The sequence below is a fragment of the Rattus rattus genome, chromosome 8 (genome assembly GCF_011064425.1).
Source record: "Rattus rattus isolate New Zealand chromosome 8, Rrattus_CSIRO_v1, whole genome shotgun sequence".
NCBI lineage: Eukaryota > Metazoa > Chordata > Mammalia > Rodentia > Muridae > Rattus > Rattus rattus.
This window is the reverse complement of record NC_046161.1, coordinates 100,342,091-100,367,439: the sequence shown is the minus strand read 5'-3', so window position 1 is coordinate 100,367,439 and position 25,349 is coordinate 100,342,091. Positions and strand designations below refer to the sequence as shown.

General features: G+C 50.4%; 1 protein-coding gene, 1 long non-coding RNA gene and 1 other non-coding gene across 5 annotated transcripts; 2 read left to right on the top strand and 1 right to left on the bottom strand.

Moving 5' to 3' along the window:
* Positions 1–6,287: 6,287 nt before the first annotated feature.
* On the bottom strand, positions 6,288–25,125 carry Ccdc51 (coiled-coil domain containing 51). 3 transcript variants are annotated; one of them, XM_032910703.1, is made up of 4 exons: positions 24,626–25,125; positions 9,445–9,764; positions 7,695–7,859; positions 6,288–7,266 (listed from the first exon to the last, which is right to left on the bottom strand). In XM_032910703.1, the coding sequence occupies exons 2-4, from the start codon at positions 9,754–9,756 to the stop codon at positions 6,511–6,513; spliced, it is 1,233 nt and encodes a 410-aa protein (XP_032766594.1). In that variant the 5' UTR covers positions 9,757–9,764; positions 24,626–25,125; the 3' UTR covers positions 6,288–6,510. The 3 variants fall into 3 exon arrangements, with proteins under 3 accessions (XP_032766594.1, XP_032766592.1, XP_032766593.1); XM_032910701.1 differs by lacking the exon at positions 24,626–25,125 and adding an exon at positions 16,863–16,970; XM_032910702.1 differs by lacking the exon at positions 24,626–25,125 and adding an exon at positions 11,188–11,328.
* LOC116907639 lies at positions 16,958–17,272 on the top strand. Its single transcript, XR_004388835.1, has 2 exons — positions 16,958–17,118; positions 17,216–17,272. It is a non-coding gene; the product is annotated as an uncharacterized LOC116907639 (long non-coding RNA).
* On the top strand, positions 21,897–22,087 carry LOC116908438. The gene has a single exon (XR_004388966.1). It is a non-coding gene; the product is annotated as a U2 spliceosomal RNA (small nuclear RNA).
* Positions 25,126–25,349: the final 224 nt, after the last annotated feature.

Here is a 25,349-nt window from a genome sequence, read left to right as displayed (position 1 = left end):
GTGGATAGGACCTATGCACCCAGCAGACGCATACGAACACAAACACGCCACCCAGGGCACATGCATCTACGTTCAGACACCACATAAAGAGTCATACAAAAACCCGCCCCCTACAGATGTTGCACAGACGCATCAGACCCACCCACCAGAGACAGACACATGCCACCCATCTTAGATTCCTGCACATACGGACTCATACACACTTCCCTGGTTCCAGTCCTAAGTCCTAGAAAGCTGTGGAAGGCAGGCCATCTCCTGGAATTTTCTTTCCTGCAGGTTGTAGAGCCTGAACCCAGAATGCAGTATGCCTGGTGGGGCGGGCATTCTGAGGAAGGGGTCATGCCTGGCTGTGCCCTTTAACCCGGGGTCCTTCCCTAGGACCTCTGCAGACTTTTGAGTGCCTGCTTTCGTACTCTGCAGGCCCTAGCTAAGGTCCCTAAAGCCCAGACCTAAGTAACTATGGCAACACTACCTTTCCCATACTCCAGTGGTCCTTAAGCAGGAACACAGAGTTTCGTTATGGGACAAAGTATTCCACAGTGAAAAACACTCTCGCCTCCTTGTGCCCAGGCCACATTGCCTGGGCCCTCCCACCACCTAGCTGCCAGCCTGTCTATGTGGAATATTCCCAGAGTTCCCTTCTTTGCCCCTGGATTGGCCCATACATCGGAAGCTGCGCACGGCTAGGCGCTCCTGGGGCTGCCCTATCATAAGCTGGGTTGGGCACAAGGCTAAGAGGAAGGTCCAGCAGCTTGGTGGGAGCAAGGACGCTGTGGTCACAGCCCAGTGGGAGAAGGGGGCCATGGCCACAGTCTGGCTGGGCACTGCTCCCAAAATAGCTTGGGGGTTTCCATTTTTAGTGTGCAGAGAACAGGGCAGCTCTATGGGAGTAGGAACAAGGCTGCCTCTGTTTGCCACCCAAGGGGGTGAGGGGGAAGAGGCTGCAGGGAAAGTCTTGAACCCAGCCAGAAGCCCAGGACTGTGGCAAAGCCAGGCTACTAAAAAGCCCCCCACCTTGTTTCCAAGGGGTGGATAGACCAAGTTTCTTCTTCTGGAAAAGCAGACACCATCTCTTGCTCTTTGCTACTGCCCAACTCTCCCACCACCTTGGGCCACAGATGGGCCTTGGGCACAGGGTCCCATAGTGAGACCAGCATTTGCTGTTTCATTAGCTTGTAAATATTTGCCTAGCGCCTACTGCATGCCAAAGTTTCTCAGCCCTCAAGGGGCAGTAACAAAGCCACTCCCCAAACTGAAGTTGAGGGGAACGTACAGAGAAATGTGAGGGCTCAGAAAAGCTCAGTGCACAGGTCAGAGGTTGACTCTCTATAAGAAACTACGTCAATAGGGCTACATACCAGGGGCAGGGAAGGGCAAAGGGGACTGACATTTTTCTCCTCCATGCTAGCACACAGATTTCACTGGACTTCAGTTACAGGCCACAGAGGCATCTCTAGTTCCTCCAGTCTATGAGGACCTCACTGGAATTTCTTTTAAACAACAGTGTAGTGCACATACTCAGGCTTTTGGGGTACCCTCAGGCTGGAGAGAGAAAGGTCAGGACCCTCTCCCCCACATCCTCCCCCACACATGCCCCTCGTTCCAGCCTAAACTGCAGGCTTGTTCTATTCCTCTCTGCCATCACAAGGGCTGTTCCCTCAGCCTGGAATGCCCACTCCCTCTTTCTCCCATTACCTCCCACGCCCTGCCATCACCTCCCTGGGGAGGCTTCCCAGGCCTCCCAAGCTCCTGAGGAGGTAGGCCTGTGTGGTAGATGAAATGGACCCGCCCAGCTGCCAGCCTTACCTATCTCTCCTGCTCTTCCTTGGGCTCTGAGCCTCAGATTTCCCATTGGTGGGAGGGCAGGAAGGACTGCTCTGACCAGTAAATGTAGTGGTGTGTACCTGGCCTGAGGTGGGCCCTAAGACCATTTACTTCAGTTCCATCCTCCCACTCTAGACAAGAGCCCTTTGAAGGGCTTTTAATTAGAAGGCCCCAGCAACCGGCAGACCCAACGTAGAGCAGGTGTTCCATACATGGTGAATGAGCCCCCATTCCACTGCCAAGGAGATCCAGTCAGGAGGGGTAACATGGAACTCACATGCCGCTTTCAAAGCCCCTTGGCTCCTCGAAAGGCAAGGAACTGGCCCAGTTTTATTAACGATCAGACTAGAGCTTATTTGGAGCCAAGCCTCACGTCCCTAACTTGCACTGCCAGTATCTCCTCCCTACTCCCCACATCTCAGGCTGCCCAGGCTCATCGCCAAAGTCTAACTAACTCTGCCTGTGCCCAGGCCTGCCCCACAGGCCTCTTCAGAGCCCACACTCCCCGAAACCCTTCCGCAGTGACCAAAAGTGGTTGCCTGACTTCTGCAAAGGGCAAGCACCACCTAACTCCCCTCCTGCGGGCTCACAAATTCAGCCCCTCCACATCTGCACTTGTCTTGCCTGGGAGTTGGGGAAAACTGGCCTTTCCCTTTCTGAGCCCTGCCACCCACACCCTCCATCCTCCCCCCGAACTCCCCCCACCGTCCCACTTAAAAGGAAGAGTTACTTTTTGACAGTGAAGTGGTGCGCACTGCACACCTGCTTTCTAGCTGTTGAGTAGGGTAGAAGGGAGCCATCATTTACCAGACACCCGCCATAAATTAAGGCGCTCATCAAGCATCGGCTGGGTGTGTGGGTACCGAGACAGAGTCCCAGTGTTAAGAGGCTCGAGGTCCTCCTTTGTCAGTCTCAGCCTGAAGGGTCTGTTATCCAATGGGGAAGCCTCCACTTCCCTACTTCGGCTCATCCTCAACCCTCCTCTCTCCACCGCGCCACGGGACAAAGACCCCACCAGTGGCCCTGGGAGGGCGGGGAAGGGGCCGGCCGGTCCCGACAGCGGCGGTGGCGGCAGCGAGGAGGGGGCGCGGAGGAGCAGCTCCACCTCCTCTGTCTCCCAATCGCGTTACAGGCGGTGCCGCCAGAGTTTGCCTTCGCGCGCGCGAGTGTGGTCCCAACTCTGTGGACCGAAGCCGCCCACCACTCCACTCCGGCTGCCCGTGCCCAGCGGGATCCAGGCCTCGGGCCGTTCCACCTGGGTGCGCGCGGCTCTCGCCTCGGCCCCGCCTTCCCTACCCAAGTCCCGCAACTCACCGCCCGACCCTCTTGCGGGATGCGCGCGGCGAGGCGTCCGCCCGCAGCTCCGGGCTAGCTCAGATCTGCGCGCGGCGGCCTTCCCTCCCCTCGGAGGTGGGTCTGGCGGAGCCGCAGCTGTTACCCGGAGACCGAGGGGCGGAAAAAACTGCGCCCGCCGCCCGCCCCTCCCGCCGCGGCGCTGCCTCCGCTGGGAACAAAGGAGACAAAGCCGCGTCGGCCGGCCCGGGCTCCGCTCCTTCCACCCCCCCCTCCGCCCGTCGGGCCGCCCTCCCCCCGCGCGCCGCCCGGACCAGGCCGGAAGCAGCCGGGAGAACGGAGTACGCGGCCCCAGCCACCCGGGACCCCGCATTCCGGTCCCGCGGGATCCGAGTTTGTGAAGGGCCTGGGGGGAGTTGATCAACCCCTCTCATTAAATGGGGGCTGCTGCACCGGGGCGGTAGCCATGGCAACGCAGACGTGTAGGGTGAGGAGCCCAGTGGGGAGCGTGGGCGGTCCGCCCCGCCCAACCGGGCCTCACCTGCGCGCGGCTTAGGACCCAGAGGCTGCGGCCATGGTTGCTAGCCTTACACCGGGCGTTGAGATACAACACAGGAGGCTTTCCCCGTCCTGCCAGAGTTCGAGGGACTTGTGCCCCACACCTGCTCTGCCTGTTCCATAACCACCATCTTCACTACCCCCAACGCACCTCGCCCAGCGCCCGGAGCGCCCTCATTCCCTTCTAGATCCCGGCCCTTGTGGCTCTCCTCCTCGCCCCAACTTTCTTTACCTGGTCTCCTAGGCGCCGGCTTTCCCTCTTCTCACCTGGCCCAGCCCACCTTTCCTTCTTTCAGTTCTTCACAACACCCAACCTCTCCTTCCGGCCCCCACCCCTGGCTGTTTGAAGAGAGCCCGGGCTTTGGACCTGAGTTTGCGCCATCACTAAGCCATGTAACCTGACACCCCTCCCCCAACCTATTTGCTCTCTGACAAGTAGGGGGTGATACCACCCATAGCTGGGCTGTGAAAGCGGGGTAGACTGGCTGCGAAGTGCAGAAGTAATAGGGTCTTAGTTCCTTCCCTCCTCCACGGCCTGTACCTGGAGCCATCCAGAACTCAGAAGCCTTGAGCAAGTCTGGACTCCTTCCTTGGAAAACACCTGGGTCTTCCTGGGAAGGAACTCTGGGCAGAGGTTCTCTCCTCAGGGCCTCTTACGTAGGACCGTTCACACCCGGACTTGCCAAAGGCAATCTGTGGAGCCGGGACCTGACCCATCCCGAGGGCTTTTGAAGGACTTTGGCTCAAGGCCATTGGCAAAGTGTCCAGAAAGACAAAATCTGCATATACGTCACCTGGAAGCCTCTAAGGTTAGAGGGCTCTAAATCGGGGAAGCCAGAGCCTTCCGTGTCTGCCACTTCGCTAAGGACTGATGCCTGGCTACTCTACCATCACACCCTCACACTCCCATGGGAGGGGTGGGGGATGGGGGGAAGGGGTGCTGGTTTGATTTATGTCAACTTGACAGAAGCTTGAATTATCTGAGGGAACTTCAGTGGGAAAAATCTCTCCATAAGATCCCCCTGTAGGGCATCTTCTTAATTAGTGATTGACAGGGGAGGGCCCAATCCACTGAGCGTGGGGCCACCTCTGGGCTGGTGGCCCGGGGTTCTGTAAGAAAGCACACTGAGCAGTAAGCGGCACCCCTCCACGAGGTTCTGGCCCTGCTTGAGTTCCTGTCCTGTCCTGTTCCTGTCAGTAATAAACAGTGATGTGGAAGCTTAAACCAAATAAACCCTTTCCTCTCCAACTTGCTTTTTGGTCATGGTGCTTCATTGCAGCAACAGAAACTAATTAAGACAGGGTCCTTTAGCTCATCTGCCTGTTTTCCAAAAATACCCCTCCCCTAGGCCTCAGATCACCCCCCCCGACCCCCACCCCTGCCGCTTTGAGCACCAGATCCCAGTCACCTAGCACCTTGTCAGCACCACCATGACAACCTTCCCTTACACTCCAACTGCTACCCCAGCACTCCAGCTCCTTCCCCCCACCCCACCCCCAATGTCTAACCTTATGTTCCTCAACTCTCCCAAACCTATCCTCATCTTGCCTAGGACAGTCTGCACTGAGTCCCTCAAATTTGTTGGCCTCCCTACTTCTGCAACATCTAGGAGCCCCTTCCATGTATAGGGAATCCCCACCGCTCAAACCCACCCGACGGAACGAATTTCATGCTAGAGGGAGGCTTGGCCTCGGCTCTACAGCCTTCCTCATCTGTACAAATAGGGTGCTTCCTGGCACTTCAGTGTATGAACACCCTTGGGTGCTGGGCTTGTTTCGCTCTTGGGGGACTACTATATGACAATAAGTGGTCAACTGACCAAGAGATTAGGTTCTCAGAAGTCCAGAGAACTTAGGAGCCATTTTGGGCCATGCTGGCTGTTTAGGGATGAGCACGGCATCCAAGAGTAGAGGGCTCCGCTGCTCCTTGTGGGCCGCACGCTGGCTTCACAGGCACAAACAAGCTCTCACTGGAAGCGGACAGCTGTAGTGCACTCTGGAGAGGCTGTTAGACTGACTCTTCACTATGGTTCTAGACTGCTAATACTCAGCACAGAGCAACATCCCACAAATTCTATTTACCTAAGGCCGCCCACACCATTTAGCACAGGAGGTCAAGGGTCACTGTTCCCTCTGAAGAGAGAGGTCAAGGTTCTCAGGGCAGTCCATTTTCATGTTTCACTCTACCCTTCCTTAACTATGTCTCCACACTGCACCAGCGAGGCCCTGAACTGTGCTCATGTCTTTTTGAGGGTCCCAGGTGACATGGAGAGGGCTTTGTATCAGGGATATGCAGACCAGCGTGGATCTTTAATGATGGCCCCTGTCTCTTCCTTTCAGCATCAGAAGTACATCTCTTCCCCACCCCATGGCAGAAAGCTGCGCACCAGGCTAGGTTCTACTCACCTGAGCCCACACAGGAACAACAAGCAAAGGGCAGTCATGCCAGGGTATTCTAAGTGAGAATCCAGGGCTAATTTCATCCAAAACAGTCCCGAGCTAGGACCACTAGGAGATGAGATAGGAGCTAAAGGGGATGAGCTCTCATTCCAGGCTAACCCCCAAGTACCAGACTTCGGAAGTCAATGATAAAACTGAATCTGACAGAAAGATCTTTTACATAATACAAATTCTTAGATATTTTAATTGGACATTTATGCAAAGTTTGGATAATTAATGCAAATAGGTATTACCTACAGAATAAAATATACTAGTCGGCGAGCCCCTCTGCTGGTATTCAGAGTCAGGTTGAGGTTGTATGTACCTCAAAGATTCATTATATCCCCAACACAGCCTACAGTCACCCTTCGGCCCCTTTGGAGTCGGATCCCAGGGCTAACTGGTCTTGAACAGCATGTAGAGCAGCGGCAATGTGGCCATAAAAGTCACACAGGTGACCAGCGTGCTAGAGATGGCATTCCTGTTAGCCTGGGCTTCTAGCCTCTGCTCCATCTCTGACAGCGCCAACATCATGCTCCCATGTTCCAGCAAAGAGCTGGGCAGGGCCCCATCCAGTGGCTCCACCATGCCTGGATGTGCCGGGGCCTTTGCAAGTCGAACCACCCCAGCCATTTGGCTGCAAGTCTTTTCCAGGCTGTCAAGCTGCTCTCGTAAACCCTCTAGGCAGGAATAGACCTGCCGGGAATGACTGAGCTGCTCTTTCATGGTGGCTGAAAGGCCATCTATGTCTTTTCCTCGGGGAGAAGGAGGACCTGTTGGTGACCCGGAGCCCTGGTCCTGCCCAACGTGCACCAGGCCCCTCAGATCCACCATAAGGTTCTGGAGGTCTTTCTGTTGGAGGGAATAGCTAGAAGCCTGTTCACGGATGGCCTCCTGGAGGCTCACAGGCCCTTTCTGGGCTTCCAGGAGTAAGGCCTTCAGTTCTTGTAGCCGGACACGGTTAACATAGGTGGAACCAGCCACGCCTATCAGAGCTCCTAGAACTGACCCAATGAGGGACCAGTTCTTGGTCCTCTCAGCCCTTGTACGCTCTTTCTCGTGACTCTCCCGCACAGCTGCAGAGAAGAGAGAGAACTTCTCTCGCTCTGAGTCTTCCGCACGCAGATATGCTATTCGGAGCCTCTTCTCTTCCTGTGGGAAAAAAGTGGTGTGAGGCAGCAGCAAGGAGCCTTGTGACTACAGCCAGGGGCACAGGGGCCACTCCCCTGCCGTTGGCTCTACAAACAGCTGCCGAGTGAATAAAGACAGAAGACTGTACCTGTCCTGCAGGAGCAGAGCTGTGGGGTGTGTGAAAGGTAGCCATGTGATCATCCCACCCGGCAGCCATAAGCCTGTACCCCTCCTCTTCAATAGTTTGGGGGTCAGAGAGTATTTTGCTGCACTGTTCAGCCCAGTACTCAGAAAAGAGCAGGCAGATAGGCTCTGGAAGTCTGGGCCCAAGACCACCATAGAATCTTCTGGTTTACCCACTCCAAGACCTCCGATCAACAGTCAGCTCCACCCCCTGCCATGCTAAGGGCTTGTGCAGGTAACGAAGGGCTGCTTCCTGAGAGGCCCACCTGTAGCATCCTGTGTTCCAAAGTAGCCAGTTCCAGGTACTGGTTGTCCTCCCTGGAGACTCGGTCCAAGCGGTCCCTCACCTCCTTCAGCTTCGTCTGCTGAGCTTCTAGATCCTCCCGGGCTTCTCGAACAAGACCACGCGCCACCATGAACACTTTCTCCGCCTGCAGAGAGAACGTCCAACCCCGCTCTGTGGCTCAGCTCCACAGCTAAGGAGGCGGCAGCTGAGCAGGGGTCACTGGGGGGTCACTGTGAAAGGTAGAAACTCGAACGCTAATTCCGGCTCACTCTGGCTCAACATGCGGCCACACCCACGTGAAGCACTGGATTTATTCATTCAAGCAGAAATAACATGCCCCTGAGAAACTTTCAAAGCAAACAGTGACACAATCTTTGTCTGCGAGATCCAGCCAACTCTTGTCTGATGGGAACCACCGCGAGGAGCCCAGTGTGTAACTGAGGCCTACAATACCACCGTCAAGTCCTTGCTTACGGCCCTGGACATGCCAACTCAGCCAAACTCGCGGGTTGTTCTCCAAGGAGAAGAGACAACCACGTGCCTCAGATCCCCAGCCAAACCCCTGATCTCTTCCAACCTTGCTATGCTGTTCTGAAAGTGAGTGCAGACAGGTGACACGGTGCATTTCTGCAGCCACCAAAGACTTGAAAGCCACAGGCAGCTCGGCCCACCTGAGACAGTGCTTCTCAGTGCCTCCCAATGCTTCTCAGTGCCCCCCAATGCTTCTCAGTGCCCCCTGCTTTAGCACTGTAAGGCAAAACCGCCCACGAAAGACGGTTTTGCTGGTCTAATACGCAGAGGAGTCATTAGCCAGGGACTTTTCAGTACTTGAGTGTTGAGTGTGCAGAGAGCAGAGGGTATAATTACAGAGACCTTCGCTCCAGTAGCACAGATCCAGATCTCCTCATGATCGAGGCAAGTATTTCTACCAGTGATGTTTGTTTGCAAGTCTGAGCTGGGTGTGGTGACCCATGCCTATAATCTCAGCACTGGGGAAAGAAGATCACGAGTTCAGAGCCAGACTGAAAAGTATTCTAAGTTTCAGGCAAGTCTGGACTTCAAGACAAAACCATTTCAGGAGAAAAACAAAAACAAACAAACAAACAAGGCTAGTTATGGTGGCAAACACCTATAATCCCAGCACTCACGAGGTGGACACAGGAAGATGAGGAGTTCGGCTACACAAGGATTCCAAGGCCAGCCTGCAGTACAGATGACCCTTTCTTTCTTTTCTGTGATTTTTTTAAATATTTATTTTTTATACATAAGTACACTGTAGCTGTCTTCAGACACACCAGAAGAGGGATCAGATCCCATTACAGATGGCTGTGAGCCACCATGTGGTTGCTGGGATTTGAACTCAGGACCCCTGGAAGAGCAGTCAGTGCTCTTAACCACTGAGCCATCTCTCCAGCCCCTTTTCTGTGTTTTTAAAGATAAATTTATTTATTTTATGTATGCGAGTACACTGTAGCTGTCTTCAGACACACCGGAAGAGGAGGGCATCAGATCTCATTACAGATGGTTGTGAGCAACCATGTGGCTGCTGGGATTTGAACTCAGGACCTTCGGAAGAGTAGTCAGTGCTCTTAACCACTGAGCCATCTCTCCAGCCCCATAAGACCCTTTCTTAAACAAAAGACACAAATGTGCCCACAGTTTCCCAGCTGCCATCACATATATAGCTGGGAAGTTTTTTGTTAGGAGCCCAAGCCACACTCCCTCCTCACCTCTGTCACGTTTCCCTGGGCCTCTCGAACTTCATTGAGTCCTACAAACTCCTCATATCTGTCCCACCAAGCCTTGGCAGTCGAGGCTGCTCGATGCCGAATGGTGTGGCTTAGTGTTCTTCCCAACTCGGGGAGGCGATGATACAGCCCTAAGGCTGCAGCTTCCGGTCGCTTCTCTCCAGGTCGGCTGGGACCTGGACTGCACAGAGTCCTTGTCATGAGGAGGTCCGTTCCACGAAAGGTTCTCCATACCAGTCTATGGGGTACACCCACCACCTGCTGCATTGTGAATACAGGGCTGCACCCCGTCATCGCAAGAGCTGTGAGGAACACACCAGACAGATTAGCTCCTGACTGAGAAAGCCTAGACACAAGTCAGGTCTCAACTAAACAGACTCATTTCTGCCCCTGTAGCAAGAGGATGGCCAGGATTTTCCAAGGGTTTGGGACAAGGGAACACGCGTGGGAAAGCTCATCAGGGTGTCATGTCTCCCTTTCCTCCCATGATGCTATACACACCATCTCCCAGGTCTCTCAGACAGGACCTAGGTGAGAAACGCGGTGCTTGCTTTTTCTGCTAAGGCCAGAGAAAATCCTCAAACCTGAGTTGCCTACGAAGACAAAAAGATTCACAGAGGCCCCATGGTCTGGGTCTGGTGGTACAGGTTTGTAATTCCAGCCACCTGGGAGGTTGATGCAGGAGGACTGGTCAAGGATAGCAGAGTCTAGGGCTGGACAGATGGCTCAGCGGTTAAGAGCACTGACTGCGGGGTTGGGGATTTAGCTCAGTGGTAGAGGGCTTACCTAGGAAGCGCAAGGCCCTGGGTTCGGTCCCCAGCTCCGAAAAAAAAAAAGAACCAAAAAAAAAAAAAAAAAAAAAAAAAAAAAAAAAAGCACTGACTGCTCTCCCAGAGGTCCTGAGTTCAAATCCCAGCAACCACATGGTGGCTCACAACCATCTGCAATGAAAGCTGATGCCCTCTTCCGGTGTGTCTGAAGACAGTTACAATGTACTTATACTTTTTTTTTTTCTTTTTCTCGGAGCTGGGGACCAAACCCAGGGCCTTGCGCTTGCTAGGCAAGTGCTCTACCACTGAGCTAAATCCCCAACCCCTACAATGTACTTATAATAAAAAATAAGCCTTTAAAAAAATAGCAGAGTCTATATAGCAAGTTGTGAGACCCTGTTTTTTTTCTTTTTTTTTTCTTTTTCTTTTTTTCGGAGCTGGGGACCGAACCCAGGACCTTGCGTGTGCTAGGCAAGTGCTCTACCACTGAGCTAAATCCCCAACCCTGAGACCCTGTTTTTAACAACAAAATAACAACTAAGGGCCTGGGAGTACAGCTCAGTGCCAGAGCACTTACCCAGCATGCCTATGGCCATAGGTTCAATCCCCATTACTGGAAACACTCCCTCACACACACACACACACACACAGACACACACACACACACACACACACACACACACACACACACACACACACACACCACTCTTTGGAAATGAGGGAACTAAGGATGACTGAGAGAAAGCTCACTTCCAGAGTCACTCCTCTAAAAGATCCTCACACCTGACTTCCAGGCTCCCTGAGGCTGCCCCTAGCTCTCCTCTGAAAGGGCAGTTCCACAGGAGGAAAACCCTGTTTTCCACGCTGCAGAGTGCTTTTCTTAGGCTCAAATCACACCATCCCTCTGCTCTCACGCCTGACTTTCAGGTCCCAGGTCCAGTCTCACATTTCTCACCTCAGCTCCAGCCTCGGCCGCAGCCACTCAGCAGGCCAGGCTTCTGTGATCCCTTTCAGCCCTGCTTAACAATACCTACTTCCTCTGACCTGCACAGGACAAGGAGTACCCAGAGCCAGGCACTGCCCGGCCCAAGAACAGAAGGGGCTCAGAATCCTGAGGGAGGGCCAAGTTACCCAGAATCCCAGAAAAACCTGGCAGCCTTCTCTGGTCAAACAGCATTAAGCCCCAGGCACTGGTGAGAGCGACACCTGGTGGCCAACGAAGGAAAGCAACGGGAGCCGGGAAAGAAAGAGGAAGGGCCGGGAGAGCACAAAAGGGCTTCCTCAAACTATTGTTGGACTTTCTTTCCTTGGTTTCGAGGCATGAAAGTTCTCACAGGTGGTAACCAGGAGGTGGCAGGATAGTTTTGAGAATTTCTTTATATACAGATTAACTGGATCATATGAAAAGGATAGGATGTAAACACACGCAGGTGTGACAGGGCTTCCTCATGGAGATTTACTCCATGCACCCAGGCTCCTCCTCAGAGGAGCGCTCTTGACCTTTTGGAGAACAAAGGCAGGGACATGGCTTCTGGTCAAAGTGGGCTCAGGCCGAGAGCCACAGAAGAGGGGATCTTGGTGGCACTGGTTCCAAGCTGGTGCTCCACCTGAACTCTTGCGTCTCATTCACAAAGCTGAGACAGCACAAACCACTCCCATCCAAGCCGGACACCAGGGCCTACGGAACACAAGTTACTACAGTCCCTCAACAGCTCTGCAAGTTTACCTTTCATCCAGGCCAAGCACAATACCCACCCCCCTCCCAGTGAACCTTGGCAGAAGGGAGCGGCCATCTACCACTGCCTCACACCTCCCTCGGTCTCCCTCCGGAGACACAGAGGTTAGGGAGGAAGCCTAGCAGAGCCTGACACACGCCAGACAGGCTCTGCACCACTACAGCCTCAGCGGCTTCCCCTCTCCTTTGATCCTACTCTAAGACCCGGAGGTCCCGGGACTGCTGTGTCTCAGGCGCCTCCCATCTCTCCATAGCTTTCAGAGCCCATCTCTTCCAGAAGTCACTGCTCCTCTCAACTTCCTCCAGCCTTTTCAGCCCAGTTCCGGGCTCGTCCCCTACTAGCTGTCTGCTCTCGGTTCCCTGGCTGGGATGAGACCTACAGCTTGCTTTCCACAGAGCAGCCGGGGGGCAGGTTAACACAGGAGGGAGAGCACAGCTTACAGTTCCCAACTCACCCGCATAAAGGGATCTGGCAGAAACCAGAAAGGTCAGGCCCTCCCAGCCCTCCCCTCCCCCTTCCCACAGCCATACTCTCTCTCCCAACCACCCCGACACCCTAAGCATGATCTGTACGATTCTGTGCCCTGCCACCTCCAAGTATGCCTCTCTTCCTCCACAAGTCTGTGACCTATGTCTGCTCCAATGTCCTCTTTCAATAAGGCCTTCCTTGGCCACTCCCTTACAGGCCACCTTTCTTGCTTTCTGCATCAGATAAAATTGCCTAGCAAGAATGTGTGCTTGGTAATAGCAGGAAGCGTCAGGGACTCGCAGCTTGTCTCCCTCAGCCACTCCCTCCTTTCAGCCTCTCCTTGCCACCACCCCATGCGCTGGCTTCTCTCAGTCCAAATGGCATCCACACACAGGTGTCTCACAGGCCCTTCAGCTGGTCAGGGGAGAATGGTGCTGGCAGAGGGAGAACCTGGGAAGCTCTTGGAGTCATCTGCAAGGTGCTCAATGCAGCTGGAGGGTAAAGCAGAGGTGGGCTGGGTGGGGACAGCTGGACCGAGGCCACACTAAGCAGGAGCCCACATCTCGAATCTTGCCTTCTCGGACTGGTTTTCCACCGTCAGCAGATGGCTGCCTTCGACCCTGCTTTTCCACACAGGGTGGTGGTGGTGTGGTGGTTTCCTCCTGGCTCACTTTCTCAGCTGCCAGTATCTCCCAGCCCCAGCCCTGTACTGCAATACTGGGGAGTTAAGCCCATGAGTTGGTGTTCTACACCTCTAGTTCTCCACTTCTCTCTTGATTTTTTTTTTTTAATATATTTTACTTTTCTTTTTTTTTTAAAACAGGGTTTCTTTCTTTGAGTAACCCTGGCTGTCTGTCCTGGAACTCACTTTGTAGATTGGGCTAGCCTCAAACTCAGAGATCCAACTGCCTCTGCTTCCCAAGTGTTGGGATTAAAGGCAGTGTCACCATGCCCAGCTTTTTCTCTTGTTTTGTTTTGTTTTAAGATTTATGTATTTATACACTGCTGCTGTCTTCAGACACACCAGGAGAGGGCATTGGATCGCATTACAGATGGTTGTGAGTCACCATGTGGTTGCTGGGTACTGAACTCAGGACCTCTGGAAGTGTAGTCAGTGCTCTAAACCACTGAGCCATCTCTCCAGCCCTCTCTTTATTAAAGATTGAAAAGAAGAAGCATGCTTCTTAGGAAGAGCAACACACACTCTCAGACACTGCTCCGTAGTTGATGAGACACCTCATCCAGCCACTGGCCCTGTGACCCTTAGAGCCCTGATAGATCCTTCAAAGCCTGTGCACTATGATATCCTCCTCTTCCTTCAAAGCCTGTGCACTGTGATAGCCCTCTTCCTTCAAAGCCTGTGCACTGTGATAGCCCCTGTGATAGCTCCCCTCCTTCAAAGCCTGTGCACTGTGATAGCCCCTCTTCCTTCAAAGACTGTGCACTGTGATAGCCCCTCTTCCTTCAAAGCCTGTGCACTGTGATAGCTCCCTCTCCCTTCAAAGACTGTGCACTGTGATAGCCCCTCTTCCTTCAAAGCCTGTGCACTGTGATAGCCCCTCTTCCTTCAAAGCCTGTGCACTGTGATAGCTCCCTCTTCCTTCAAAGCCTGTGCACTGTGATAACCCCCCTTCCTTCAAAGCCTGTGCACTGCGATAGCCCTCTTCCTTCAAAGGTCGTCTTTACTTGGCTTTCATTTGCTCTCATCTCCCTAACTGCCAGACACTTCTGCAGCCCAAGACACAGTGCTCAGATTCCCCTCTCATGCAGCCGTCTGGACAGAAAATGCTCGAGGGGGCTGAGATGGCTTCGTGGTGGAGAGCATCTTGCTCTTGCAGGGGAAACAAGTTTGGTTCCCAGTATGCAGATCCGTGCTTGCACCACCTATAACTCCTGTAACAGGGACTCGCCGCCCTCTTCTGGCCTCCATGGACAACTGCATTTACACTCACATTCCTCCATAGACTCACAAGCACATGTAACTAAAATACAATGTAAGGGCTAGGAGTAGTGGTGCATGTCTTTAATCCCAGCACACAGGAAGCAGAGGCTGGTGGAGCTCTGAGAGTTCAAGGCCAGGCTGGTCTACATAGTAAGTTCCAGGTAAGCCAAGGACCCTGTCTCAAAAAACCAACCAACCAACCAACCAATCAATCAATCAACAAAATAGAACATATTTTTAAATAGTTTACTTTATAACTGGTTATGGTGGTACCTTCCTTTAACCCAAGTACTCAGAAGGCAGAAGCAGGCAGATCTCTGTGAGTTCTAGGCTAACCAGTCCTACACAGTAAGCCACCGTCTCAAAACAAAAACAAAAGACAAAAGACAAAAAACAAACAAACAAAAAAAACCCCTCAAAAACCTGGTTTTGGGGCTGGAGAGATGACACAGAGGTTAAGAGCAATTGCTGCTTTCAGAGGTCCAGGGTTTAGTTCCCAGGACACACATCACAACCACCAGCTCTAGGGGATCCAATTCCCTCTTCTAGTTTCCATAGGCACTTCATGCATATGGTACATGGATGGACAAGCAGGCACACAGACATATGCATAAAAATTACAAAAAAAGAAAAACCCATAGGGCTAGGGACCTAGGTACGTGGTACAGTAACAGGGAGGCCCTGGGCTTGATCCCCAGCATTGGGGAGAAAAGTGAAAGGACTCAGCCTACTCAACGTGGTGCTCAAACCTGCAATCCCCACACTTGGGAGGCTGGGCAGGAAGACTTCCACAAGTCCCAGGCTAGCCCAGTCTACAGAGTGAGCGAATCCCTATTTCAAACCCAGAGAGAGCGGGAGGAAATACTTCTATAACTGGTTGTAGTAATATTTGTATAATCTTTGATGTATTAGAATCACTGAATTATACAAATTAAATAGCTAAATTATATAGTAAGCTTTTATCAGTAAACCTGTTATTAAAAAAATAACAGCTGGGCTGGAGAGATGGTTCAGAGGCTAAGAGGGCATATAAATTAGTTTGGCTCCTAGCACTTACATTAGGCAACTCACAATTGCCTGTAACTCCAGTTCTGGGGTGCCTGATGGCTCTGGCCTTTGAACACGCTCTCTCTCTCTCTCTCTCTCTCTCTCTCTCTCATAATTAGATTTTTTTCTCAAAAACTGGGCTGTCTAGTAGTGCAATTATACAGCACTTGTCTAACATGCATAAGGCCATGGGTTCAATCCCTAGTGCATACATTCATACACACATACATACACACACACACACACACACACACACACACACACACACACACACACACACCCCCTCTGTTACTTCTTCAGCCAAAGCTTCTCTTCGGGATTTTATATTATCTAACTGTTCAACCCATATCACCGCTTGAAACCTAATAGTAATCTATCTTTCCCCCCACTGTGGTTAATGGTAACTCAGGTACGAATGATAAGCTGACAACCTCACATCGCCCTAATTCCCCTTTTCTCTCCTATCTCAAATCCAATCTACTAGCAAAATCCCACTGACTTTCTAAACCTAGGAGCCCTCCCTCTCTATCTCTGTCAGGGATCAGAGTGGTCTCGATGACCAGCATACCATGGTTAGACTACCTCTCACTCATCTGACAGGTCCCTGTGCTTCTCCATTCCAGTTCTGAGGTCAACAACAGAGCCGCAGTGATCTTTCAAATACAGAGAACTCCATGTCAATCCCTCCAACAGTCCCGCAGTTCCTTCAAAGCAAAAGCCAATGTCTTCTCCATGACTTTCATTCCTCTCTGACTGCACTTTCAGCTGGTTCCTCACTCCTTCCAATCATATGAAGGACTGGAACACACGAGGCCATTTTCCACCCAGGGCCTTGGCACTGCCTAGCTGTTCCCTGTTTAGAGCTGGCTCCCTGACCTTCCTCAAGTCCTACTCAAATAGACCCTGGAGAGTTCTTATCTAACAACCCTATCAAAAATTGACATCCCACCAAGGGAGCATTCCGTAACCACTTTCTGTTTATTTTTTTCTCCCCACACAGGTCACATAACCTGGGATGCGTATTTTATTTATCTGCTTTGCTGTAGGTTTGTCTTGCTACAGTGTCAGCTTTCCTCAATCCTCAGTCCAGAGTTACTATTTATCTATATAAACTACATACTCAACAAGACAATGAGCTAGAAGAAAGAATTTGCAAACAGTTGCACTCATTATTTCATAAAGTGCGATCTTTTCCCCGCCGCTTCTGAAGCTGAGGACTGGGCGATAGTGGCCACTACCCACTTCTGCCATCTCCCATCCTATCTCGTGCCAGCCACCTGTGCTTTCCTTGGTTCCGGAAAGGCACTTTGCATGTACCCTCCCCCCGACCTGCAATGCTTTCTTTCTGTGTCGGATTACCAGCTTTATGACCAGACATGCTCCCCCACCCCCACGTTTTCGAATTGACCTAGGCAGAAGGAGCCTCCCGCCCCGTACCTGAAGAGACTAAGCCTATTAGGCTCCAGCAGTAAGCCCCGCGTCTGTCACTCAATTGACCCCTGACCGGCCAGCACCCGCCCCTGGAGGGCGAATCCTTTAAAAATACGTGAGGGCAACTTCCTGTCTAGCGGCCAATCAGGAGCCACGCATAGGTGCGGCATAGGCGCGGCATAGGCACAGGCTGTAAGCCCGGTTTCCGGCTTAGGATCAGGGTCTGGTGAAGGGGCAGGAGGCGCCATGTCGGGCCGCGAAGGTAAGGTTGTTTGGGGATGGGGGCACAGATAGACGGGGGGGAAATGGGAGGGCGATGGATGGCGGGGATGGGCCGAGCATGCTCGTGTCGCCCACAGGTGGCAAAAAGAAGCCCCTGAAACAGCCCAAGAAGCAGGCCAAGGAGATGGACGAGGTAAGGACGGGAGCGGAGGCGCGGGCGGGCGCTGAGGGAATGGACGACAGGGCTGGAGTGAACCTGCTCTGCCTCTCCGCAGGAAGATAAGGCTTTCAAGCAGAAACAAAAGGAGGAACAGAAGAAACTCGAGGAGCTAAAAGCCAAGGCCGCGGGGAAGGGTCCCCTGGGTAAGTGAAGATCTAGCCGGTGTAGGTGTACGAGGGCAGGCTAGATCTGCTCCGGGGGGTCGTTGGTGGCCTTGGCCTTGGGTTTGTGCAGTTCGAAGGGGCGGAAATGGAAACTTGGCCAGAAGTGAAATCTTCTGCCTCTCAAGACAGTCTTGGGCTTCCAGTTTATGGAGAAGCTGCAGAAATGGAAACACCACGTGTGCCAGACAGATACATGTAGCTAAGTATCGTCCAACTAGTTTCTGGCTCCAAATTAGTAATTTACTGCTTCTTTATAGTTAACGTTAGAACAAGAACTTTTGTACTTGCTGGTCGCGTTATCTGTAATGATAATAGTCCTGAATCACCTTTGGGTACTATCTAGACTTAAAGTCCAGGCTCCTTAACATGTGTTTTGCTCTGGGTGCTATTTTGTTTTGGACTATACTGGGAACTCGTTTGTGCAAGGCAAACACACTCCTTCTTGAGCTGTACCCCATACACCATGCGCCCTCTGTGCCATTCTACAATAATAACTTTGCCGGCGATTTCGCCTCTTAGGAGTGAACCACAGGTCCAAGAATCTTAATATCGCATTAAGAAAGTTTTAATTTGGGGTTGGGGATTTAGCTCAGTGGTAGAGCGCTTGCCTAGCAAGCAAAAGGTCCTGGGTTCGGTCCCCAGCTCCGAAAAATAGAAAAGAAAAAAAAAAAAAGAAAGTTTTAATTTTTGTATTTAAGCGTATGGGTGTTTTTTATGCATGCATTTCTGTGTAACATGTGTCCAGTGCCCTGAGAGACCAGACAAGGGTCAAATCTGGAACTATAGTTACAGATGCTTGTGAGCTGGAAATTAAACCCAGCTCCCTGGAAAAGCAGCCAGTGCTCTTAAGTGCTGAGCTATCTCTCTACCCCCCTTTTTATTTTGTTTGTTAATTGCTAGACAAGTCATTTATTATAAATTTCTGAGACTGGCCTTGAACTCTGGATTCTCATGCCTTCACCTAGATAACTGAGAGTCTATGCCAGCAGCTTGGCTTTGTGTGCATTGTAAAAGCACTGTTGTGCGTTTTCTAACTATCGGTCGTTTCTGATTTTTACTGGTGTGACATAGATACTGGAACTGTCACCCCAAGACCTGTTGCAGTGGGTTTGATCCATTGTTTATCCACACAGCAATGAAACTCTAGCTGTTGAGGTTGCTTTTTAAAATGAGGTCAGGTATCTGGCACCTTTAATCTGTGATTATGTATAAGGAGGTCAGACCTTGGGGAAATCCTGTACAGACGGAGCATTCATAATCTGTAAATCCAAAGTGTTCCGGATCTGAGACTTAACACCAGAAGAACACTCCACCCCTGGCCTTGGGTGATGTGTTGCAGTCAAATGCATAGGCACTGGACCTGTTGTATTACATTAACCTACAGTTGTGTGCATGGGGTGGGCTTCACCTAAATGTTGGGTTCACAATTGGGTCCCATCTCTAAAATATGTGTACGCAGATATCACACAAATCCTAAATACTTGTGGTCCCAGGGATTTCTGTTAAAGGAAATCCAGCTAGTACTGCTTGTCACCGAGCTCCATCCATTTTGGGTTTCTTGCTTGTTTTAAACAAGGTCTCCTAATAATTCCTCATCCCCTGAACTTGACCTTGATATGCTGGGATGCACCCCTGTGCCTACATTATTAAGATTTGTGTTGTCATGGTTCTTTTGTGTAGCTCTGACTGTCCTGGAACTCACTCTGTAGACCAGGCTGGCCTCAAGCTCAGAGATCCTCCTGCCTCTACCTCCCAAGTGCTGGGATCAAAGGTGGGCACCTCCACTGCTAGGCTGTGCTCTCTTTCTTAAATTAGGCGTGGATGATTGTACAACCATTCCACTATCTACTGAGTGCCAAGTGTACTGGCATTTTTAAAATTGAATGAAATAAAGGCATAACAAACCGGTCTCTGGGAATATAAGATGGGATATAGTGTCTTGTTATGTTATGTCTCAGTTTAGAATGTGCAGTTATGAGGGGACCTTGAGGTGGATCAGTGGGTAAAAGCCTGCCTCTGAGCCTGAGGACCCAAGTTCAGTCCCTGGGATCTATGTAGTAGGATTGTCTAATTCCTGAAAGCTGTCCTCTGATTTCTACCTACGCACTGTGGCACATGTGTGTGCACTGGTGTATTCATACTTAAAATAAGTTAAATGTAATTTGCAAAAAAAGGGGGAGAGGACTGGAGAGCTGGCTCAGCAGTGAGAGCTGCTGCTCTTGCAGAGGACTCGGGCTTGGCTCCCATGACTTACATAGTTATTCAGCGACCATCTCTAAATCCAGTTTTAGGGAATCTGACCTCTGCATGTACCAGGCATTAACATGGTTTACATATGTAAATGCAGTAAAACATGCATACAAGTAAAATTAAAAGTTGATTTTTTTTTTTTTTTTTTTTGGTTCTTTTTTTTGGAGCTGGGGACCGAACCCAGGGCCTTGCGCCCTAGGCAAGCGCTCTACCACTGAGCTAAATCCCCAACCCCTAAAAGTTGATTTTTAAGCCTGCATTGAAGAACTAGAGAGATGGCTTATTTGGTAAAGGGCTCGCCTGATAAGCGTGAAGACCTGAGTTGATACCCATAGCCCACATAAGAAAAGTCCAGCACAGTGTCTAATTATGATCCCACCACTATGGAGTCAAGACAGGCAGGTCTCTGTGGTTCTCTGACCAATTAGTCTAGCCTGCTCAGCAAGCTCCAGGCCAGTGAGATAACCCTATTTCAGAAAACATGGTTGATAAGGGACTACCTGGGCTTCTGGCCCACACAGTCACACATAAAATATAAAGGGGAAAGTAGTGTGTGATTAGAAGTTAGACCTCTTAGATAGAGCGTAGGATGGCGCTGCACACCGCTAATCCTAACGCCTGGAGAACCTGCAGCATAAGGATGAATTTTTTGAGACATTCTCTACTTGTGGTTCTCAACTTGTAGGTTGAAAACCCTTGGGGGTTGAAGGACCCTTTCACAGAGGTTATCTAAGAGGATCAGAAAACACTTGCATTATAATTCACGACAGTAGCAAAATTCCAGTTCTGAAGTAGCAACAAAAACAATTTCATGGTTGGTGGTCACCACAACATGAAGAGCTATATTAAAGGGTCACAGCATTGTGAAGGTTGAGAACCACTGCTGTACATGGTCTTGGCTGTGCTGGAACTCACAGAGCTCCTCTGCCTCTGCCTCCTGAGTGTTGTAATTAATCACATGCACCACCTCACCTGGCTGAAACCTTCTTTCATACAATTACTCAACCATGCTTTCTCCTGCCCCAACTCTTTCCAGGCCTTCTCCACCTCCCTATCCACCAACTTCTGTGTTCTTTCTCACAAAGGAGAAACCAGGAGATAGTGGCTTTAATCTGAACACTCACAAGGCAGAGGCAGGCAAGTCTTGAGTTCAAGGTCAGCCAGTTCTACAGAGTGAGTTCCAAGATATCCAGGGCTAACACAGACACCCTTTTTGGAAACCAAACAAACAATAAAGCAAGAAAAATCAAAACAACAGGAGGGGAAAAAGCCAAAACAAAAGCCCACAAAAAAGGGTGAATTTGAAGCCCATCCAAGCTGTTGCCTTTAAGAAAATAGAACACTACAAAACAGAAGCCAGACTACCAGCTGAGAATGGAGGCTTCTCACGTACCAGCCTATAACCTTGAAGAACACCAAACATCGAGACTGACTTATCTGTAAAGTAGGTTGCTGTAGCAGGAGAATTACTAAGCTAATCTGAAGAACACACAGTATGGATGCAGAGCGAGATACTGCCTTGCCCCTACCTCAGCTGTGCTCTGCCTTTCTGGAGATGGTAGCGGTAGGGGCTGGCGTGTTTGTGAAAAGTAAACACCCAGTACAAGAGCTAGTTATTACTGGGACCCCTGGGGCTTTGTAGCCGTAACAGTATTTTTTCCAAACTGGACTTTTCTCTTTGCAGCTACAGGTGGAATTAAGAAATCTGGCAAAAAGTAAGCTATTCTCACATCTGAGGTGATGGTGACCCTCCTTTTCCATTCCTATTTAAACATCTGGATTCCCTGCCGTAACATCTTTGCCACTACAACTAGAATGAAGTGTTATCCTGTAACCTGTCAAACATCTGGATTCCCTGTCATAACATCTTTGCCACCGAATAGCTAGAATGAAGTGTTATCCTGGACCCTGTTGTTGTACATTGTAATGAACTTTTGTAAAAAAACAATAAACTGAGTAACGCGATGGCTCGTTGTCTCTCGTGTTCAGCAATTCCTACCTCAGCTGTGAATTTAAAGTGAACCTAGAGCCTGCTGCTCCATCCTCGTTGTACTCTGAATTCTTATCGCTTTGAATTAAACCAACTCATTTAAAAGCCTATCATTTTTGTGTGCTTGTTTGTCTAGTGGGATACTTCTTCAGAGATTAATAAAAGGAAATAGTCTTTGTAAAATGTAAATAAAAATCGCTTCTCGGCCTTTTGGCTAAGATCAAGTGTAGTGTCTGTTCTTATCAGTTTAATATCTGATTCGTCCTCTATCCGAGGACGATATATTAAATGGGTTTTTGGACCTAGGAGTTGGAATAGGAGCTTGCACCGTCCACTCCACACATTGACCTGGTATTGCAGTACCTCCAGGAACGGGGGTGAGATATATATATACCTATACCTATATCTATCTATCTATCTATGCCACATGTTAGTGTGTTTAAAGATGAACTGAACTGCTTTAACTCAGGCAGAGACAAGGGATTTCTGGAGCAAGCCTGATAGCTAGTCTAGCCAGACAGGTGAGTTTGGGCTCACTTGAAACTGCCTGCCTCAAGACCCTTCCATAGCTTTCATTGCTACATCATGAGTAACTATGTTACCATTACGAATTCTCAATATCTGGTGTGCAACTCCCAAAGGGAGACACTGCTTCCCTTCTGATTTCTTTTTTAAAGACTATAAATACATTGTAGCTGTCTTCAGACACACCAGAAGAGAGTATCGGATCCCATTACAGATGGCTGTGAGCTACTATGTAATTGCTAGGAATTGAACTCGGGACCTCTGGAAGAGCAGTCAGTGTTCTTAACCACTGAGACATCTCTCCAGTCCCCTTCTGATTTCTACCATTTACCCTTTAGTTAATTTGCAGCCACAGTGATCTGAGGTAAAAAGCAAGTCTCATTGCTTTGGGGGTGTTTTTGAGACAGCATCTCTCAAGGTAGCCCCGGCTGTCCTGGGACTCTAGACCAGGCCTGCCTTTGAGTGCTGGGATTAAAGGCATACACCACTATGCCCAGTTCTGTGTTTTCTGGGGTCTTTGTCGTTTTTTACTAGATATTTTCTTAGTGAGGAAATAACACAAACAGCGAGCACACACAGAGAAGACCCTCTTACAAAGTAGTGAGGACATCCAAGCCTTTTGCTGTGTTTTCACCAACTCTTCTTTTAGAAAATCCTAACTACTTGGGAAGCTGAGACCAGAGGATCACAACTTAAAAGCGTGACTGGGTAACAGTCACACAGAAAAAGTAAAAAGAGGGCTGGGGATGTAGCTCAGTTAAGAGCCTTCCATTTCAGACGCCAGTTCCAGAAGAAAAAAATTATATTCTTCCCTGATCATATTCTTGCCAGATGTTATCGGTCACCAGCCACCATGTAAAGAAACTCCAGAACAGAAATCAGTCTTGTTTGGGAAGGAGGGGGTTGAGACGGGTACTGTAGCACAGACTGACTGGACAGGCCATGACTTAGAATCTTTCTTGCCTAAGCCTCCCCAGTGCTGTGATTATAGCACTAACAATGTGACCCTCAGGAGAGACAGGATGCTGGAAATCAAATCCAGAGTCTTGAATATTCTAAGCAAACACTTTAACACAGTCCAACACCCATCTGTATTTACTGAAATACCTAGTTGAGAAGCCCAGGATTTCTGATTTGCTTTCCAGGCCATTCGTACCAGGAAACAATAAGTTTTCTTTGAGGATTATTCCTTTTTATGAGACAGGCTCTCACTAAATTGCTCAGGGTGACATTGATCTAGTTTACGGCCAGCCAGGTCTTGAATGTGTGATGCCCCTGCCTGAGGTTCCTGAAGAGCTGGAATGACAGGCCTGCACCATTGCGCCCAGCTAGCATACCTGTAAACCCAGCACTCAGGCAGCTGATGCAGGAGAATTAAAAATTTAAAACACTAGGTTGAGGACTAGAGAAATGGTTCAGTGGTTAATAGCACTGACTGCTCTTCTAGGGGTTCAATTCCTAACACCCACATGGTGGCTCACTGTTTCCAGTTCAAGGGGAGCTGATGCCCTCTTCTGGCCTCAGACATACATGCAAGCAAAACACGGTCATCTCCAAGACGCAGCTTCTTTGGGCTTTAGGCCCATAGGGTTTTGCCAGCTGACACCCAGCTCTGTGCGGCTGAAAATAATTTATCATAGTCATAGCCTCCTGCCCACAAACAGAAGGTACTTCTCTTTTATTTGGTGGAATCTAATCCCTCCTGACAATGTCCTTTCTTTCAGAAACAAAGATCTTAGCTACTAAGACCCAGGCAATCAGGCAGGCATGGTAGCCCACACCACTTAGAGACACAGGAGGAGTGAAAATTTGAGGCCATCTCAATAAACAAAAACAGCTTGACATGGTGGTTCGTGTCTATAATCCCAGCACTCAGAGGGGAGGAAGGACATTCTGGGATTCCAGGCCAGCTTTGGTTATAAGTTAAGACACTGTCGAAAGGGGGTGGGTGGACGGGACACTGGGAGGTTTAAGCATTCAACATTATGTTGAACAACTAAGGGAAATTACCAGCAGCTGAATCAAAATACTAAGGCAGTTCTAAGTGATCCAAGGCCTCTGACTTCTGTAGGCATCAGGCATGCATGTGGTGCACATACATGCAGGGAAAAATGGTGGGGAGGGGGTAAGCGGGGAGGGGGGAGGAGGGAAGGAGGGAAGGAGGAAGATAGGCACACAGGTCTAACACATTCTAGGCCTGAGCACTCTCCTTTTTCACCGGATGCCTCAGCAAACATTGATTGGCTCACAAGCTAAGTCTGGCACTAAGCAGAGTAGAAAAATCTTGATCTTGTTGCTCTCCAATGCTAATCCCCCACGATTCCTCCCATTTCTGGTAACTGTTCTGCCCACCACTTCTGCTCATACACCCAAACCCAACTCCTCGGTGAAGTTTTACCTCCTCTCTCTGCTGCAGTAACTTCCACCTGTCATCCTTGTCGAAGTTGAATTTTTTTTTTTTCTCAGAAACATCATGCGTCAGCCTCCTAACCCATTTTTCTTGCTATTTCTCCCTCAATCTGTTGGGCAATTCGAGGACCACTCCCGGCGAACCTTCGTTAACCTCTTGAGCTTCATTCATCTCTACGCTACCAGCGCTCCGGACATAAAGACTCTCCAAGAAATAAATGGAAGTTGGAGCAGTTCCGAATAGGAGGCACACGTTCTCGCGACCATCCTTCCCAGACTTTTTCTCAAACATACATACTTGACACTTTTGTTATCCTGGAAGATCCCTGCTTCCAGAAGAACGACATTCCTTCTCCTCCCCACGTCTGCTCTTTCCAGCCTCCCCTCTGAAAGAGTCTCTGGACACGTGAATGGTGGGCCAGCCGCAAGGAGTGAGGTCAAGGACAGCTGACCCCTGAAAGATGCCTGCCTTGATTCAAGGCGAACTGCTTCTCTAAGGCTCTGTACTCTAGACAGTGCCAGGGGGACAGCCACAGGTGAGGTCGGGCAGACGGTCCTCCATCTCGCAACCGGGGTAATGCTAACAGCACTGCAATGCCCTGGTACTGCCGGGGACCTCAGGGTACTGAGCCCAGCAAGGCAGGAACCTGTCCCGGGTAACGGCGCGCTCTGTATACGTCACCCATCTGTGCCCCGTAGCTGGCAGCTGATTG